The sequence below is a fragment of the Danio rerio genome, chromosome 15 (assembly GCF_052040795.2).
Source record: "Danio rerio strain M-AB ecotype USA chromosome 15, GRCz13ab, whole genome shotgun sequence".
Classification (NCBI taxonomy): Eukaryota; Metazoa; Chordata; class Actinopteri; order Cypriniformes; family Danionidae; genus Danio; species Danio rerio.
In genome coordinates this window covers 45,509,532-45,529,591 of record NC_141035.1, presented here as the reverse complement: position 1 = coordinate 45,529,591, position 20,060 = coordinate 45,509,532, and the positions used below count along the sequence as shown (strand labels likewise).

Sequence of the window (20,060 nt, the reverse complement as noted above, 5' to 3'; positions counted from 1 at the left end):
ACTGTCCATATCAGAGATGCCCAAACTATCCCGCGGGCCAAATGTTAATCTTTGATTTGGCCAACCATCCCATCAGAGAAGAGAGGGACAATGACAGGTATTTATTTATATAGATTTATTTTAGATTTTGTTTTATTGTTAAGCTATACAAAAACTGAAAGTAGCCTAAATTTTTCAATTAAATGTTGTCAGTGAATCAGATTTTTTATTTTTATCCTGTCACATGACAGATAAAGGACAATGCACAAGACGTAGCCAACTTGACTAGTGTATACAGCATTGAACTCTATGTTATACCTAAGCAATTCCAGCCAATGGGCCCACAAGTTCTAGAATGCACCTTTTGTAATTTAATTTATTCTTGTTTTTTTCTGTTTTTATTTTTATATCAGGTCTCATCTACATTTTATCTTAATGCAAAATTATAATATGTAAATCATCTTGTGACATCTTGTAAAACATTTGAAGTTATTTGTTTTCTTTAAATGAATTCACAACTTAAAATAATAAATGAAATATTTTGTTTTTAAAGCCAAATACTGATTTGACTGCTGGACTGGTCCATGATTGAGGGTGGGGGGATACATTTGCGCAGGTATAATAATTAAATTAAAAAGTTTAGACCCTCACCATATGAAATACCTTAGAAAACACCATTATTTATCATTTATAGGTATAATTCTAGGTATTTATTTGAGGGCCCTCAGATTTCCTGGGGCCCTAAATGGCTATTTGTTTTTACTGTAATAAATAAGATGTAGCCTAGACAATGCATAAGGTAATACGATTCAACTAATTATTGCTATTTATTTTTAAATATTATGAATTAAATTAGGAAATTACCCGTGGTAATTTTATTGAACAGAGTTTGGTACCTTCTGTCCACAACTCTATCAAGTTAGATTTATGTCTCTTCATAATGAAGTAAATGTTTGGGCACTCTGGTCTATACTAATTTTCACATCTGACAGCAAACCAATCCGTTAAAAAAACAGACGTAAATTTTAAAATACAAGATCAAGATTAGTAGTAACTCACATTTTAATAACTCTGGTAAAGCAGCTACGTTTTTCGGTAATGTGAATGATAATTAAGTGAAACAAATTCTTTTAAAAACTGACCGTTTAAATTAGACTGTATGTGCACCCCTCTAAATCTCCAAATATGGTTTAGCCTATACCACTGTCGACGTGACTTTTGCTCACCATCCAAAATCGAAACTGAAACTTTGAAAGAAGCCATTTTGAAACCCAGCAAAAAAAGAACTGCGTCACATCGTTAAAACACTAAAGTGAGTATAAAACGTATAATTTGTAGTAACGCCAGCACCTCAATAGGATGAACTAACGTTAGTAGTTTAGTGTACGTTTTGGTAAGCTGTGGATTCATAATCGAGCACTAGGTGTAGATCTTGTTCGACGGTTATTCTGTCTTTACGTCCTTTGTGGTAACTCTGCAGTCATACCGGAAATAAACTGTGCTTTGTCCAGTTTAGTACAAGGTTGGAAAATACCCGTTTTTGGGTGCTGGGTAGTTGAGTGTTTGCTAGCCTCCATTTTCACGCAGTTTTTTTTTACTAAAGAGACTTTAAGTTTAAACCCGGAATGTGACGTTTTCAGTTGTCTATTTACAATGTAGACTATATCAAACTATAACATTAATAACTATTTTTACATCAAAATATACTCACTGTAACATAGGAAAATGTTCCAAAACACTACAACATTATTAACAACTAAAAGTCTGTGTACTTTCCGTTTTTATTTAAATTCCAGTCTTCACACACAGCTTTCTTATTAGCCATTGCTGAACTGTGTGCAGCTCTTTATAAATGTGGGTGAGGCTGGAAGACAGAATGACATCACAAATTTGCATAATATTTGGTCGTACCAAGTCAACTCAAGTAGTAGGGTGGACACAAACAGCTAACTAACTTGGATTTTCTGAATGCACATTTGGTGAAACATAATAAACTTTTATAAGTAACTTTAACGTGACTAATTCTGTTATTTAAACTTAATGGCCTTTTTTTTTAGAATTTCATGTATTTCTTAAGTACTCACTTTCAAAGTAGTACACATCTTCAGTTACTGCAGAGTCTGAGTACTAAACTGTGGATCAATGTTGATCAGTGTAATGCTTTGTTTACACATTTACATAACACTTAAAAAAATAAAACAACATATATGACAGATAGTTTAAAATAACACTAATTGTTGTTGTGACTTTGTGTTTAGCTTTGTCAGCAAGCATTTTGGTGAAGGAGGAAGAGATCCACCTGCAGCAGGGGTGTCAAACTCAGTTCCTGGAGGGCCACAGCCCTGCACAGTTTGTTTCCACAGGTGTGTTTAAATTGCGGTTGGAACTAAATTGCCGAGCTGCGGCCCCCCAGGAACTGATTTTGATGCCTGTGACCTACAGTATATGTACTGTAACTACAATATGGACAACACACGGTCATCCCGTGATGAAGATATTTATTCATGCACCAGGTACTCTTATTTAAGGCTTGAAATGGCACATTTTGATGCATAAGTGAACATTTAAAAAAAAGGAGGAGCTCAGTTTAAGTAAAGATGTGCCCATTGCATATTATTTTTAGAATTGTATTGTTATTTTTACAGTACAAATATAAGCTGTTCATATTTTGTTATGTTTTTTGTGATGTTGTGGGTTTTCCATCTATTTACTTTTTTAAAATGCACTACGAGACTTTATTTTCTGGTCAGCACACTTTGAGGTTAAAAAATGTTTCACAAAAGTACTTTTATTGACATTTTAAATTATATATTGTCTGGTTTGGTTAGAAATGGCAGAACTTATTCATTTAAATTACACATTTATTTATGTTATTTCCTAGACAGTATGCTGTTTTTAACCACTAAAAAAGGAAAATGTGTTAAATGTTATGTGGTAACAGTAAGTTATATGCAGAAAACATCCAGAACTTTGAATTATTCAAGAAGGTGACATTACCTAATGTTTTTGCATGTACCTTACTGTTACCATATACTATTTAACACAATTTTCTTGTGTTTTTTGTAGTTTATAACAACATACTGTCTAATAAATAGCGTAATTTTGTAAATTAAGGGGTTAGTAAGATGCAAGTTGTTTGTAACGTATTTTTCCATATTTATGTACAGTATAATAAAGAATTGAAATTAACTGCAAATATGTATGTTATAGGTCTATATGTTATAAATATAAAAGAAACATGGAATAAAACTCATGTGACATATTGGTATTTATGTGAGAACAGCTAGTGCTGATTGTGAAGAACAAGATCTGGGGTTCAAAATAATAGTTTGACGTCTGTTTTTGTCTTCTGAAGTAGAGAATCGGAAGAGGTCTTGTCGAATACGAGTTACTGGTCTCTGCCATCATATTTTCGTCACAGAAAATTTCATCGCAGGTACAGTTTTACAAACATATTTTTTCTCCCTGTATATTTAAACCCTAATATATAATGAAATGTTTATCAGATTGGTTTTAAAAAAGTTTAATGATGGAGGCTAATTTTGTTGCTGATTGTTGTATATTTATGTGCTTATTTTAATTTAATATATTTAATAATGCAATGTGACTTCAGATGAGCAACATTTTTTCCCCTCTTACAGTTCAGTTCATGAGAAAATATCTGACTCATCAGAGTCCAGCCGAGTGTCTTTGAAGAGTGACTGGTCTATGAACCCACCACCACTTTTAGGTGAAGAGAGAAAATCATCAAACTTAAATATGTCTAGCCTAGTGTCTGTGAGGAGTGACTGGTCTATGGATCCACCACCACTTTTAAGGGCTAAAGGAAAATCAGCAGTGTCCAGCGGAGTGTCTGACAACATTGACTGGCTTGTGTGTTCACCTTATTTAAGGGTTGAAAGAAAATCATCTGCTCTCAGGTACAATATTTTATCATTAATATGCAATCAGTTTTATTTAAACATAATAGTAAAAGCTGCAAGCCTTCACCACTGGTTATAATAACACAAACATAAAGCATTATGATCTAATCTATTATGTTTATGTTGTTTCCAAACTAATTATGTTTATGTTTCTTCCAAACTAAAATTTGCATTTTCAACATACTAGAATAAACAGTCTATTGTAGGCCTGCATGATTAATCGATTTTAAATCGTGATTTGAAAAGGTGCAATTTTCACATCGGAAAAGTTGCAATTATTTTGATTATTACTCTGGCAAGGGAGGCGAGCGTGAGAAATAAAACGCTCCAACTAACGTTACTTAAAAGCAGACAACTGTTATTGAAGAAGTCACAAGTCCCTATATCACTGCTATGGATAGAATTAAAAACTGTAAACTCCATTTCTGCTCTCTCTCTCTCTCTCTCTCTCTCTCTCTCTCTCTCTCTCTCTCTCTCTCTCTGTTGTGTTTGTGTGTGTGTGTGTGTGTTTGTGTGTGTGTGTGGACCTGCTTGCATGAGTTAATGTTTCGTCTCCTCTCTCGGCTGTTACAGCGATTCTTGTGGATCCGGACACATACATGTAAGCGTGTTACTCTGCACACGAGTTTTCTCCACCGTATCTATCATGGTTCAGCTGTGATAACTGTCCATTATAGACTGTACCTGCATATATGCGAAACTTGTCGGTGAATAACGCTGAACATTATAGCCAATCGCAGCCCTTTCTGTTGAGTGCGAAAACTGACAAATGACAAATCACAGGTGTTTAAAAAGTCAACGCTCAAAAAGCAAGCAGGATAATATTTGCATTTATTAATTTGCTTTAAAGGGCACCTATGATGAAAATCCTATTTTTTAAGCTGTTTGGACAGAACTGTGTGTAGGTATAGTGTGTCCACAGTCATATTTGAGGGATAGAAAGACAATAAGTCTCTTTCGTTAAATTTCCTGACGTTAAAATAGGATCCAAATCCCTTCCATTTTGAGCAGCTTATTAACTTGTCTCTGTAGTAATGCATATAATCATATCAACAAAACAGGACGTGCGCAAGTAAACGAGATCAAAAGATCTGTTCAGCTCTCTGTGATCATTAATCATCATCAAATGAGTTCAAGAATGAGTTTTACAAGTTTAAAACGTTTCTAAAACAGTGCATATTTGGAATTAATTACAGCGATTTTACAATCTTTACTTCATCACCACAGCCACATGTCAGTACAATTATAAAAGAAGACGCTTTAGTTTTGAGCTGAAACTTTACCAACACATTCTGGAGACACAAAAGACTTATCTTAAATGTTGAAAAAGAGGTAAAATAAGTGCCCTTTAAATGCTCATGTTCCTTTGTGCATGTACAGTGCATCCAGAAAGTATTCATAGCGCTTCACTTTTTGCACATGTTTTTATGTTACAGCCTTATTCCAAAATGGATTAAATTAATTTTTTCCTCAAAATTCTACACACAGTATTCCATAATAACAATGTGAAAAATAGAGATGGGTACCGAAACTCGAAACTTTATCGGTATCGGTGCTAAATTATAAAAGAGCAAAGTATCAATAAGCTCTGACATTAACGGTTCTGTTATCGGTACTGGAGAATTATTGCTAAATAAACATTGCTTACAGGAGCATAATTTAATTGACCAACCTTTTCTAATTTGCAATATTTGATATTCGTCTGCACAGCTGGCAATCTCACATGCGAAATGATCGTGTTTTCACCTAATAGTTCAAGCGCGTCAAGTATAAAAGCCTTCGCAGTTCTTGGCTGTGCACATGCACTCAGAGGAGGCTCGTGCTAAAGCTGTATTTATACTTTCGCCCGACGCCACATCACGCACCTCCGCTGACTGCATGCACACCTCGCGAAACGGACGAGGCTTTTACACTTGCTGCATTTGACGTTGTGATATTCTTTAAAATGACAGGGGACAGTCAAAAGAAACGGACCGAAAGTCAGACGGATAAACAAAAAAGTAGGACGTTTCCGGAACTACGTCATATCATTAATATCGTTCAATATTTTTAAACAAATTATTTTTGTTTTTATTAATTATTTTAATGATTATAAAGATTTTTAAAACCATTCAGTTTTTTTTTTAATCAAACTTTGATGCATCACTTGCTTTTGTTCATATCTCGGACAGTTTTACCTATTAAAATTTATTAAATATTAGTGACAACAGAACATGAGCTGCTCTACAAATATATATATATTTTTTATTATGGCAAGAATAAAAGCAAAAAAAAACACACTAAAAAAATACAGATTTTTAAAAAGATTTTTACATGTGGGACAGTGTGATCAGATAATGCTTTCACATTTGGCTCAATTGCCTCGTTAACGCCTGAGTTTGATTACCCCATTGAGAAAGGCCTCCTGTCCCTGCCTGAGCTGTTTCTTACTGTAAGACAACAGTCCTAGCCATTGTATCACCCCTTTTAGATTGTGGAATGTTGAGCACAGAGACATATTTGTTTTTCAATGGTCTGGAAAAAAAGTAAAACATTTTAACCTTTGCTCCAGTGAAGACCGAATAAAGAGGTCCTGTTTGCTGTGAAAATTACAGTATGTGGATGGCATATTTTCAACAAACTTTTCTAAAGCTGCTATTTGTGGCCCCAGGTGTGTAAACTGAAAGGTTTGCGATGTCACTAACCCAGAATTATTTTATCGTAGTCCTCAGCGAGCCATTTACTGTTGCCTTTGCATTAGTGATTCTTTTAAAAAAAAAACTCTCTTTTTTGGAATCTTACTTCGAGTGTCAGATGTTTTTTATGCTCCCACAACTACAATACACATTGACTAAAGTTTTCTTAAAATAATAACTTTATAAAAATATGTAAAAATGTATAATTAAATTTATTTATTCATTTTATTTATTCATTTATTAATTAATAATTTATTCATATGTGCAAATGCCCTGCACAGTGGCCAGTGGGATTTTGAGCCATTCTTCTTGCAGTATAGTGGCCAGGTCACTATGTGATTCTGGTGATGGAAAACGTTTTCTGACTCGTTCCTCTAAAACACCCTGAAGTGGCTCAATACTATTTAGGTCAGGTGACTGTGCAGGCCATGTCTTGTTCCTCAACCCCAATGCTGATCCCTCCTTATGCTTCAGTCTGCTTCTTTGGGGCATCTCCACACCGTAACTCTCTCAGATGTGGGAAAGACAGTGAAGGTGGACTCAGAGAACAACACATGATTCACATTGCTCACACCACTGAAACCAACATTTGGCATTGGCATGAGTGACCATAGGTTTGACTATAGCAGCCCGGCCATGTACAGTACACGGCCGGTGTACAGACCCTGTCAAGCTTTGACAAACAGTTTTGGTAGAAACAGGAGAACTAAGTTCCACATTTAATTCTCCAATGAGTTGATGCAGCTCTGCTTTTAAGTTTTTTGGAAACAATTGGGTTAGAACCTGGACATTCCTTTCAGACAACTTAATTTTAATGTGCATCCACAGTTATTCCTGTTGGATGTGGTTCGTTCTTTTTTGTGCTATGCTGGCAGTACCCTGGGTACAGTGGCTCTTGCCAGCGAGATGTGCACCAACAATTGTCCTCTTTTGAACTCTGATATGTCACCCATATTGTTGTGTGCATTGCAATATTTTTAGGAAAACTGTGCTACTACTCTGCTAATTATACCCTCACACTCCGCTCTTACTGGTAGAATCTGCAATTAATAAAGATTGGCCTGGTGTAAATTGGCGAGTGTTTTAGTTTCATTGTCCAACCCCTATTTAAATAAACAACATAAGGAATGCTGCAAACATTATTGCACATTTTGAGAAAAAAATTAAATTCTCACAAATTCCTGAAAGAACTGTAAAAATTGTTGTCTAAATTCCTACAAAAGTAGCTGTATAATTGTGCATGTATGTGCGTGTGCGTGTGCGTGTGTGTGTGTGTGTGTGTGTAAAATAAGTAAGGGCTGTTTCAAAAGCTTTGCCAAGCTTGAATTGTAATAATGATTCATTTTAATTTTACAGACATAAATTGAGTCTGCTCAAGAAGTTTCAGTGTCTGTATGAGGGTACAGCGGTTCAGGGTAAACCAACACTCCTGAATGAGATCTACACAGAGCTCTACATCACAGAGAGTGAGAGTGGAGAGATCAGTCATGAGCATGAGGTGAGACAGATTGAGACACAATCCAGGAGATCAACAACAGAGGACACAGCGATCAAATGCAGAGACATCTTTACACCTTTACCTGGACAAGACAAAGCCATCAGAACTGTGCTGACGAAGGGAGTCGCTGGCATTGGAAAAACAGTCTCTGTGCAGAAGTTCATCCTGGACTGGGCTGAAGAGAAGGAGAATCAGGACGTCCAGCTCATATTTCCACTTCCTTTCAGAGAGATCAATCTGATAAAGGACAAAAAGTTCAGTTTAGTTAGTCTTCTTCAGACCTTCTTTACGAGAGAGATACATTTAGATATGATTCAAAACTCTGCTGTCATCTTCATCTTTGATGGACTGGATGAGTGTCGTCTTCCTTTCAACTTTAGCCGCAATGAGATCCTATTGGATGTGACCAAAGAGACATCAGTGGACGTGCTGCTGACGAACCTGATTGTGGGGAATCTGCTTCCCTATGCCCTCATCTGGATCACCTCCAGACCAGCAGCAGCAGATCTCGTCCCCTCTGAGTGTGTCCATCGAGTGACAGAGGTACGAGGCTTCAATGACCCTCAGAAGGAGGAATACTTCAGCAAGAGAATCAGTGATCAGAGTCTGGCCAATACAATCATCTCACACCTGAAGTCCTCCAGGAGCCTCTACATCATGTGCCACATCCCAGTGTTCTGCTGGATCTCAGCCACTGTTCTGGAGAAGATGTTGAGTGAAGCAGAGACTGCAGAGATCCCCAAGACTCTCACTCAGATGTACACACACTTCCTGATTTTGCAGACTAACATTAAACATCAAAAGGACTATGAGGAGAAGCTGACAGATGAAGACATGATCCTCAGACTAGGGAAACTAGCTTTTCAGCAGCTCATGAAAGGCAATATAATCTTCTATGAGGAAGACCTGAGAGAGTGTGGCATTGATGTGGCAGAAGCTTCAGTTTACTCAGGATTGTGCACTCAGATCTTCAGAGAGGAGTTTGGCTTGTATCAAGGGAAAGTCTTCAGCTTTGTTCATTTGAGCATTCAGGAACATCTAGCAGCTCTATATGTGCACCTCTTATTCACAAACCACAACATAAATGTGTTTGAGCAAATGACAAAGTCATTTGAAGGCACACCTTTGAATAAATCTGACCTGCAATCGTTAACTTTGAATATGGAATTGTTTGAGATAAGTGAACCAGTCTTGACAGATGTGGCTGCAATGTGTGAAATGGACTGGAGAGTTGTGAATGAAATATCTGCACTGCATTGTAAAGCTGTGGATGAGGTTTTACAGAATAAAAATGGACACTTGGATCTTTTCCTGCGGTTTCTTCTGGGTCTGTCAGTAGAGTGTAATCAGATTCTCCTACAAAGGCTAACGAAACAGAGAAGACACCTTTACAACGATAATAAAACAGTTGAATACATCAAGAAGAAGATCAGAACCATTAACTCTCCAGAGAAATCCATCAGCCTGTTTCACTGTCTGAATGAACTGGGTGATCATTCACTAGTGGAGGAAATACAGCAGTACCTGACATCTGGAAAAATAAAAGAGTTCAAACTCTCTTCCTCTCAGTGGTCAGCTGTAGCTTTTGTTTTGTTGACCTCAGAGAAGAAGCTGGAGGAGTTCTGGCTGAAAGAGTTTGTTGGAGCAGAAACTAAAGCTGATCATGTTCTTCAGAAGCTACTGCCTGTGGTTAAAGAATCTAGAAAAGCTGAGTAAGTGTCTCAGAGAGCAATAACTAGATAATTAAATATTTAAACAAATTAAATATTATTTTCACATATAATATCACTAATATGGATAGTAGGGCCACTGCATTAATCCATTTCTTCTAGTAAACTGCATATTAACGTTGTAGAATGTATGACATTTTTCTAAATAAAAAACTAACCTGCACAAGTCCTAAATAGATAAGACATTTAGCAACATTTTGTTTCTGCTTTTTATTAAAGTGCTTTCTTTTTACTTGCTCTTTTACTTTCCTCTCCTCCTGGGTGCTTTTTCTTCATTCTTGCATGTTTAATCACTTTAGCGGAAGCACATAGAGGAGGTAAATCAAATGCAGCGTTCTTGTTGGCATTGTGACTTTACTACTGCTGTGTCTCCTGTCCACTGCATTTGAGTCTCAGCACTGTCACGTTAGCTTTCTCAAGTATTTTGCTTCTAGTACCACTGCAGGGTTTCTGCAATATTCCTTCTTCCATGGTGGGGCGCCACACCAAAATTCATCAAAATTCACCAAAATTTATTCACGGCTACATTACAGCTTCTCATTCAAAACATTCAGTTGTTGTTGTTTTTTTAATACCGGGTTATAATCACACCAAAACGTATTGAAAGGTAAGTGAATTATAACAGCGCAAACTTTTCTGTAATCATAGTAGTGCTGTGCGTTATTTGTTTAACCTATTAGGGTGACATGCTGACTGACTGACAGGTGCGTGATGCGTGAGGCTAGCTGAACACAATTTCCTTAATTATACTTTATAGATAAAGGTCTGTGGCTCTGCATACATTGAGTTTATCTTGCTGGAGTTTATGCCGGTTTCCACTTGGTAGGTCTATTGGAGACATTCATAAATATTTCTAGCAAATCTAATAAATGTTGGAGACATACTTGTTACGTAAACACACTTAATCGCAAGTAAGTCAAGAAAATCGGAACTTGAGCATTGTATATTTGAGGGGACGTTTGAAAACAGAAGGAATCGGCCGCAAGCAAAGAGATTCGCATGCTCGTATAACATGAATGCAATCTCGAATACTGCGGTCACAACATTTGTCATTAAGTTAATACCATAGGCAGATCTGTGTAAAAGGCCTGCCACCACAGCTGGAAAAAATCCTAGAGGGAACAGTGCTCTGAAATAATTTTAGAGACATTAGTTGAAACTTAAATAGTGCTGCTTTTTAAAACTAGCCATACGATTTTAAAGACTGCTTGTAACTTTTTTAATTTAGTTACCAAAAGGTTGATCGGGACAACTTTAAAAATTAAGACTGATTGCCCCTAGGTCTGGAGTGATAAACAATATTTTATCGAATTGCAATAAAATGTATGTGATTAGCAATGATAAGCTCTGGACTTTTTTACTCTATATTGATCTAAGAGCCAATCACACAGCAGAAATGTGCAACAATGGGAATCTAAAAATGTGTTGATGTTATTATATTATAGTTTTGGCTGCCAAAAAATTATCAACCACCGAAAATAGGTTATGCTATTTTAAGGGCCCTCTGATTTGTGACTTCAGTCATTGTTGGGATACTCTTCTAAATCTGAAAGGAATAACAACTGATATAGAAATGTACTATACATCATTATTGTTCCACATAAAAAATTCCATTTGCCATATCGTTCAGCCCTAATTACTCCTCGTTTAACTGTTAGCTAGTGAAATAAATACTATGACCAAGTCTTAACATAGTGGCTTTTTGTTTATGCAACAGGTTAAGCAAGTGTGGTCTCACAGAGGAATGTTGTGCTGCTTTGGCTTCAGCTCTGAGATCAAAGCTCTCACATGTGAGAGAACTGGATCTGTCTGGAAATAAACTAGGTGATTCCGGTATAGAGAATCTCTCTACTGGACTTGAAAATCTTCACTGTAAGCTGGAGATACTCAGGTGAGAATTTTACATGATCTAGTGCAATGTCTGGTAGACAGATGTTCCTTTTTGATTCCCCTATCCGCATTTATTGCTTACCTTTTTCTAGACCTCTATAGATTGAATCTGCAATTTTTTTGTGTATTGTCTCTTAAATAATGTATTTTCCTTTTAATATCCCAACTCAATGCAAGTTGTAGATTTAGATTCAAATAATAAAAAATGGGATCATTACTTAAAATACTTATAATATCAATCTCAAATGTTAATGAGAAAACTTAATATAAACACTTTAATTTTAATAATAATAAATGCTTACAGTCTGATGGGGGGATTGTTTAGTGTTTACATTCTGCCAAAGACACTTGTATTTGATACCACCTTCCCACAACCATTAAACTTAATCTGATACAGAGATGTTTGTCCTTGTTTACTACAGGTTGAGAAGTTGTGGAATCACAGCTAAAGGTTGTACTGCTTTGGCTTCAGCTCTGAGATCAAACCCTGAACAGATCAGACAACTGGATTTGTCAGAAAACAATATTCGAGATTGGGGAGTCAAGCATCTTTTTACTGAACTCAAGAATCCTGACTGTAAATTGGAGATACTGGGGTAAGACTATCTGATATTCTAACACGGCTGGATTTTAATAGGCTTTTGTTGTGAACATTTGACAAAGTATAATCACTAAAGACGTTATTGTTGAGATATACTTCCTAGTGTAAAATTTGAATTATAAAAGGACATAAGGGCTATGTATCAATTAAGATTCTGATTCATTTTGGTTTGATTCAATTCTTGATTCAATTCTCAATTCTGGATTAGATTCAGTGATTTCATACATACATTGCTGATATTTCTATAAAGTGATTAATGAACTTATTTGCCAAAGGACAAAAGACCTGTATATTACAATTTATTTTACTGTCTGATACATAGGGATGCATTAAAAGAGAACCCATTTTTGGTTTTAATTTGACCACAATATGGAAGTATTGTAAAAAGTAAAGCTTTTGAGAATCAATATCAAAGTTAACCATTTTTTTTAAATATATTGATTGATTTTAAGTATCCCAGCCTTAAAAAAAGGATGAAATATTAAAATTCCAACTAAAATACACATAGCAGGATCAATTAGAACAAATATAATATACTGTAAAAGCACCAAGTTAGCTAAGTGCTATTTTAATAGTCGTACATTTTTATTTTAGTCTTAATATTTTAACCCATATAATGGGTACTTGAAGCAATATTACTTGATTATATTTCCAGTGTCCAGTTGTCCTCAACATTGTGTCATTGTTTTCCACAGGTTAAGGAATTGTGGAATCACAATTGAAGGTTGTGCCGCTTTGACTTCAGCTCTCATAATAAACCCTTCACATCTGAGAGAGCTGGATATCAGTAGGAATAGTCTTGGAGACACAGGACAAGAACTGCTCACCTCTCTTTTGAACTCTCAACATCATAAACTAGAGATACTACTGTAAGTACTAGTAATCATTTTAAATAAATAACCTTGTTTCATATTTAATTACACAATGCTAAGGAAAAGGTGAAACCTTTGTAGGCATATGGTTTTCTGCATTAATTAATCATAAAATGTCATCTGACCTTTACTAAAGTCAGAATTATAAAAAAAACAGGTTGTTATAACAGGGCTCACACTACTGGAGTTTTAGACCAGTTTGTGACCAGTAAACAACCTTGTCCAGAGCCTCTTTTCTGTTATGATATTTAAATTATTTGGTAATGTGAGGCCTTCACAGGATGAATAATAAACCATCCTGTGTAGAATGTAGCATTGTTTATGCAATATTATAGTCTTATGCACATGTCTGGTGTGATAATCAAATAATAATGATAATAATGTTTAATTTACAGAACTTTCCCAAAGCTTAAAACATTTAAAATACAGAAAAAAAGGACCAGACAAATGCACTAGGGCTGACAATGTGGCTGAAAACCTTAATTCGAATTAAAATACACAGTGCAATTGACCAGCTAAAAGTCCAGCGCAGAGCGCATTAGTTGTGCACCTCAAATGCATACACATTGGTTAATACACACAGGATGTATAGCAATACACAAATATCTTTACAAATAAAAAAATAATTAAAGTTTTAAAAGGATTAAAATATTACAAAAAATATTTTCTACATGAATATAAAAACCACTGCCTGCATGCCTTCTATGTCGGGGTGGGCTTTTTCAGTTTATTCATGACGATCTGCATTTGTATAATGTTGTTATGATTATTATCTGTATTATTTATTATATGCATATTTATATTCGTTTTAATAAAAACAAGTTTAGATTTGTCCACCTGTTGAGTTTTGGAGACGTCTGCATCACCATATGGGGCATAAGTATGACGTGTGTTTGGATATAACTCACTTCGTTTTTTTGAACTCACTTCGTTATTATTGTTCATTTATTTGTTTGCTGGAAATAAAAACTGAACTTAGAAATAGTGTTAAAACAAATCTTTGCGCTTAACAAACAAAATTAAATATGTAGGCTAATGGATGTCTTCAGTGGAGTGAGTACAACACCGTTTCCTTATCTACAAACGTAGAGAGTAAAGCATAAAAGTAAAAAGAAAAGAGGCCAAATGGAGGAGGCTCGTTCTTTATCTTCTTGCTGCAGATGCTCCGTTTAACTGTTTTCTTGCTAGTGAAGCGTTCAGTTTGTCCACTTACAAATTCCACCATTTAAATAGCAAATGTGCCATAGTGTGAAGCAACTGACTTTTAAAGGGAATGGGAAATAAGATGGCACGTTATGCTCAAAAAACACTAATATCTCATTAAGAGAATAACCACAACCCTGTTTGATCATGCGCCATGGTGCAGAGCATATTTTTCCGGCTTTAAAATAGCAAAAGTGGATTTGGACACGCCCTTAATACTTTTGCCTATGCATTTTGGACTTTGTGCCAAAATCATTAAAATAGAGTCCTTAGTGTTACAGGAAAAGTATTGTATTGTCTGCTACGCACACAAGAGGGCACACATGAGCACAATCTGCAAAAACACAACAAAAAAGCCTAAGCAGCCAAATGTGTGCAGGGTATTTAGAATTTTTGACACTAGAAGTCATTCTTTGAATCAGTCTAAACATTTTAACTGGGATGATTCATGCTTTTTAAGTCTCATCGTGTGTAAATGTTTGAGATTTGAGATGTGATGCAACCAGATTTCATAATCAGTTGAGATTCCTGTAGAGTTGGCCCACCTTAACTACAGTAACAACACACAACTTTTTTAAACACTTCCTTAAACATTCACAGTAGTGATGGGAAGTTCGGATCATTTTACTGATTTGGATCTTTGAGTCTCGTTCATTAAGATGAACAAATCTTTTTTCGAGTCATTTCGTTCATTTAGTTCAATTTGCCAAAATATTATTAAAATGTTATGAATTGCCTCCAAACACATCTACAACTAGCCCAAAAGGTTAATCACACGGCAATACATCATCAATAGAATACTATTAGAAGGAGAAAATAATCATTCAATGTTTACCTGCTCTTTTGGCTATGAAGGTATTGTTGTCTCTTTGCTCAGCTCACCTCTTCATGTCTTCAAATGTCAGTGGTTCGTTCACATTACACTGACAGTCACATATAATCTTAACCAATGTACAGTCTGAGTCGATAGGAGCCATGATAATTAGTTCACCTTTCAATTCAATTCTTTTTCCGGCTCTAAATGCATATGATTGGCCTGTGATGAACGAATGACTCAGACCTGATAGAGGACTCGAGAGATGAACGGTTCAATTCTTTTTTTTTTAGCTCTAAATGCATATGATTGGCCCGTGAGGAACAAATGACTCAGACCCGATAGAGCACTCGAGAGATGAACGATTCAATTCTTTTTCCGGCTCTAAATGCATATAATTGGCTTCTGCCGTTCTGCGATGAACGACTCAAAAGACTTGAAATGAACGACATCACCTGCACAAATGTGCACACGCGCGGATGAACAAATCACTCCCAGAGAGGACTCGTAGTTCCCGAGTCATATTCAAGATTCATTCTAAATGAACGAATCGTTCATGAACGACCCATCACTAATAGACAGTACTAAAAGTTGATTGTATTGTAAATAATTGATTGTAATACACTTATTATACTATATCATACATTATTAGTCAGACTGATTCTTAGTACTGAGAATCACTCTTTTAAAATGGAGTGAACTGATTTGGCTTGCTTCAGGCATGATTTTTGGTTTTATTCTGGAAATTTCAATTTAGTACATTAATAAATTTCAGGTCATACAGTTTTCCTTTCTTATTTTACATTTACATTTACATTTAGCCATTTAGCAGATGCTTTTATCCAAAGCGACTTACAAATGAGGAAAAGGAAGCAACTTACAAAACTATAAGAGCAACAATGAATAAGTGCAATAGGCAAGTTTCAGGTCTGTAAAGTCTAAAAAGGAAAGTATTAGTACTTTTTTTTTTTTTGGTACAGTTAGTGTGATATTCAGAGAGGCAATTGCAGATTAGGAAGTGAAGTGGAGAGTAAACAGTTGAGTTTTTTTATTCATTTCTTGTAAATAGTGAGTGACTCTGCTGTTCTGATGCAGTTAGGGAGTTCATTCCACCAACTGGCCAGACTGAGCGTGAGCGAAAGTGATTTCTTCCCTCTTTGGGATGGAACCACGAGGCGACGTTCATTCACAGAACGCAAGTTTCTGGAGGGCACATAGATCTGCAGAAGTGAGAGCAGATAAGGAGCAAGGCCAGAAGTTGCTTTGTAGGCAAACATCAGAGCTTTGAATTTGATGCGAGCAGCAACTGGCAGCCAGTGCAAACGGACTAGCAGCGGAGTGACATGTGCTCGTTTAGGTTCATTGAAGACCACTCGTGCTGCTGCGTTCTGGAGCAGCTGAAGAGGCTTGGTAGAGTTAGCTGGAAGCCCCGCTAAACATATTTTATGTTTGAGACTTTGCTATTTTTAAGTAACTGACTGTCTGTGTGTTTTATTTTAGGCTTCACAAGTTTCCAATGACATTCACGTCTCTGCCCAGCTCCCACTCTCCAGAAATGTTTCCACAGAGATTCCGGACCCACAATCTAAAGGAATGATTTTTTACACATGCTAAACTATGCGTATAATGCAGCTAATGCTATTTGTTTTCATCAACAGTTAGTGCGTCTTATCTGCACGCAGCCTGATTTTTCTACTAGAATCCCTTCTATTTAACACTAAAAGAGAAGTGGCTACCCACAAGGCAGGCGCTGTGGGTCATGCTGATCTCTCGACGCAGAAGTATAAATCAGCCTTGAGTGTGAAAGGAAAGACATTACCAAAGGCAATGTTAGCGATGAGCAGTAAACGTTAGCAAAGAGCATGTAGACATTTACGCAGTGATTATTAACAATATTATTAGACATTAATAAAGAACATGAAGGTGGCACAGCGGGTAGTGCTGTCGCCTCACAGCAAGAAGGTCGCTGGTTTGAACCTCGGCTCGGTCAGCTGGCATTTTTGTGTGGAGTTTGCATGTTCTCCCCGTGTTGGCGTGGGTTTCCTCCGGGTGCTCCGGTTTCCCCCACAGTCCAAACACATGCGCTATAGGTGAATTGGGTAGGCTAAATTGTCCGTCGAGTATGTGTGTGAATGAGAGTGAATGGTTATTCCCAGTGACTGGTTGCGGCTGGAAGGGCATCCACTGTGTAAAACATATGCTGGATAAGTTGGCGGTTCATTCTACTGGGGCAACCCCTGGTTAATAAAGGGACCAAGCCAAAAAAGAAATTGAATGAATGAATAAACAACATGTACAGTAGATAATAACAAAGAGCGAACAGAAAGACGTTAGCAAAAATCATGCAAGGCAAGATGTTAGCAAAAGAGGGTGCAGAAAAAGAGCATGCGTATAAGGCAAGGAGGAGTGCTGTAGCAGGGGATAGGTATAAGGAGATAGGATTAGAGGTATAAGAAGGACAGTACAATAGTGTTTGCTCATTCTTCCCAAATGTTTCTGAATGGTTTCATGTACTCATGTACAACTTGTAAATAGCCATTTATTTGTACACTACATAGTAAGAACACTGCACTGTAGAACTCTAGGTCTAATAGAAATAGGATGTTTAAAATTAAAAGCATTTCCACAATCACAATGCAAAGGGAACTCAAGAGATTAGGACTCAACAGCTGTGTAGCCTCAAGAAAAACACTTGTCAGAGGCTAATTGAACAAACAATTCGCTAGGGAGTATAAAGATTGGACATGGAGCAATGGATGAAGGTCATGCGAGTCAAGATTTACCATGTTCTAGAGTGAGGGGCACATCAGGGTAAGAGGAAAGTAGCCTTCCATTAAAGTTCTGGAGCAGTGCTATGAGTTCAAGGCTCAGCAGCATTATGTGCTCAACACGAGGTCAGCTGACAACCTGAATATAATAAATGACCAGCTTATTCCATCAATGGATTTTTTTTCCTCCCTGATGGCACGGATGATGATGACGATGCCAATGATTCATCGTGTGCAAATTGTGAACAAGATTTTTTTACATGGATTGGCCACCACAGAGTCCAGACTTAACCCTTTTGAGAATCTTTGGGTTGTGCTGGTGAAGACTCGGCCATCATCCAAACAAGATCTTTGTGGGAAAAAAAGACATTTGTTTTACTGCTCTATTTCAAGTTTAAAGGCTTCTTTATTTTCCAAACATTTCAAACACTCTCCTGTGCAGGATCATGCAGCATAAGAAACAGAACAGAGACTAAATAAAGTGATGGCACATCATTTTGTTTTTGTGTATCCCATATGTACAGTATATACACTGAATATATGTGAATTGTTATGACGGAAATAATTACATATGTTTAGTATATTTAATGATAATAGCTATACAGTGTGTGAAATACTATAAACTAACTTGTGTACATGTTAATCTTTCCAACTTTATTGTATGAAATGATCTGCTGTATAAAAGTAATTGTTGGTTCATTCCACTGTGATAAATCAGGGACTAAGCTAAAGTATAGCAAGTGAGTTGTTTGAAATTAAATGTACCTTGCTCTTATACAGGCACACAGTGACATTGTTGTCTTTTAAGAGCTGCATGTACAGTCAAACCAAAACTTATTTAGACACCACATCTATGAGCATGCAGGATAATATTAAGCTGCTGCAGTGAGTTTGGGAAAATACTGATGTCCAGAGTTCCATGAAACTGGTTAAGTCTACAGGCTGATATTTCAGCTAAGTGTAGCCAAATAAAGTTTTGTGTAAAAAGCCATAAGATCTGTCGGCGCCAGTGGTGTAGTGGTTAGTGCGTTAACTCGTGCACTCTGTTGCTCGCGGCGACCCGGGTTCGATTCCGCCCTGCAGTCCTATACCGATCCTTCCCCTATCTCTGCTTTCCTGTCAATTCTCTCTACTGTCCTATCAAAAATAAAGTTGAAAACCCTGAAAAAATAATTATAAAAATATATATACTTGTGTTATTATTGGTTGATTTTAATACATTGCAGATGTGTCCTTTTTATCAAAGTTATCTGACATTACTGTATCAAGATGAATTGGTCCTGATACCGTTTAATTGCAAAGAGCTGGAGTTCTTATCGTATTTTATTATCATATTTAAACTAAAGAGAATAAACTGTGATAATTACCACAGTACTGTATCTCTCAAATTGTTCAGGCATTTGTTCTTTCTTATCTAGATTACTGTCCAGTGGTATGGTCAAGTGCATCAAGTAAAGACTTATTTAAAGATAAATTACAGTTAGTCCAGAATAGAGCGGCATGACTAATTTTACACTGCAATGGAAGAGCTTATATGAAAATGCATAGGTTGGTTATTGGTGAAGGATAGGGTAATTGTTTTTCTGCTGTGTCATAAGAAATATTACTGTGTCAAGAATTCCATATTACTGTCAACTTTTGTATAGTAATGCTAGGTATCATTTTAACACCAGGCAAGCATCAAAAGGACATTTTTGCTTCCCATTTCAAAAACTAATACAAAGCAACATACTGTAATGTATAGAGGAATGAAAATATGGAATGAATTGCCATTAGACATTAAATGCTTTGTAACAAGTAAAATGAGGTTTAAAGAATTGTTTAAGAAATATTTAATGGCCCAATATTAAGTGGATTGTTTATCTGGGTGTTATATATGAATTTAGTATTTTTATGTTTTTATTGGTCTTGTTGTTATGTAATTTTGTTATGTGTTCGATGGACCCCAGGATGAAAGCCACTACCTTGCTAGTGGCTAATGGGGGTCCTGATGAATAAATAAATAATTTGAGAAAAGGATCATGTTTGGTTTGTTAATTAATGAAGTCTTTTATAAATATCTGTATTGTTTAAATCACTATACTGTATAATGATGGCTTTACACACA

The 20,060-nt window shown here is 36.2% G+C and overlaps 1 protein-coding gene across 3 annotated transcripts; it reads left to right on the top strand.

Annotated features, from left to right (window-relative positions):
- The first annotated feature begins 1,222 nt into the window (after positions 1–1,222).
- Positions 1,223–19,972, top strand: nlrc11 (NLR family, CARD domain containing 11). 3 transcript variants are annotated; one of them, XM_087282307.1, is made up of 9 exons: positions 1,223–1,291; positions 2,238–2,492; positions 3,338–3,415; positions 3,621–3,899; positions 7,934–9,787; positions 11,523–11,696; positions 12,118–12,291; positions 12,992–13,165; positions 16,686–19,972. In XM_087282307.1, the coding sequence occupies exons 2-9, from the start codon at positions 2,425–2,427 to the stop codon at positions 16,780–16,782; spliced, it is 2,898 nt and encodes a 965-aa protein (XP_087138433.1). In that variant the 5' UTR covers positions 1,223–1,291; positions 2,238–2,424; the 3' UTR covers positions 16,783–19,972. The 3 variants fall into 3 exon arrangements, with proteins under 3 accessions (XP_087138433.1, NP_001431585.1, XP_087138434.1); NM_001444656.1 differs by having other exon boundaries at positions 3,335–3,415; XM_087282308.1 differs by lacking the exon at positions 16,686–19,972 and having other exon boundaries at positions 12,992–14,002.
- The last annotated feature ends 88 nt before the right edge of the window (positions 19,973–20,060 follow it).

What these genes read in the sequence shown, in the direction of transcription:
- nlrc11 (NM_001444656.1), top strand. Translation starts at nt 2,425, where the DNA reads ATGTACTGTAACTACAATATGGACAACACACGGTCATCCCGTGATGAA. An exon ending in GATATTTATTCATGCACCAG is followed by an intron (nt 2,493 to 3,334) that starts GTACTCTTATTT and finishes TGTCTTCTGAAG; the next exon opens with TAGAGAATCGGAAGAGGTCT. An exon ending in AGAAAATCATCTGCTCTCAG is followed by an intron (nt 3,900 to 7,933) that starts GTACAATATTTT and finishes TTAATTTTACAG; the next exon opens with ACATAAATTGAGTCTGCTCA.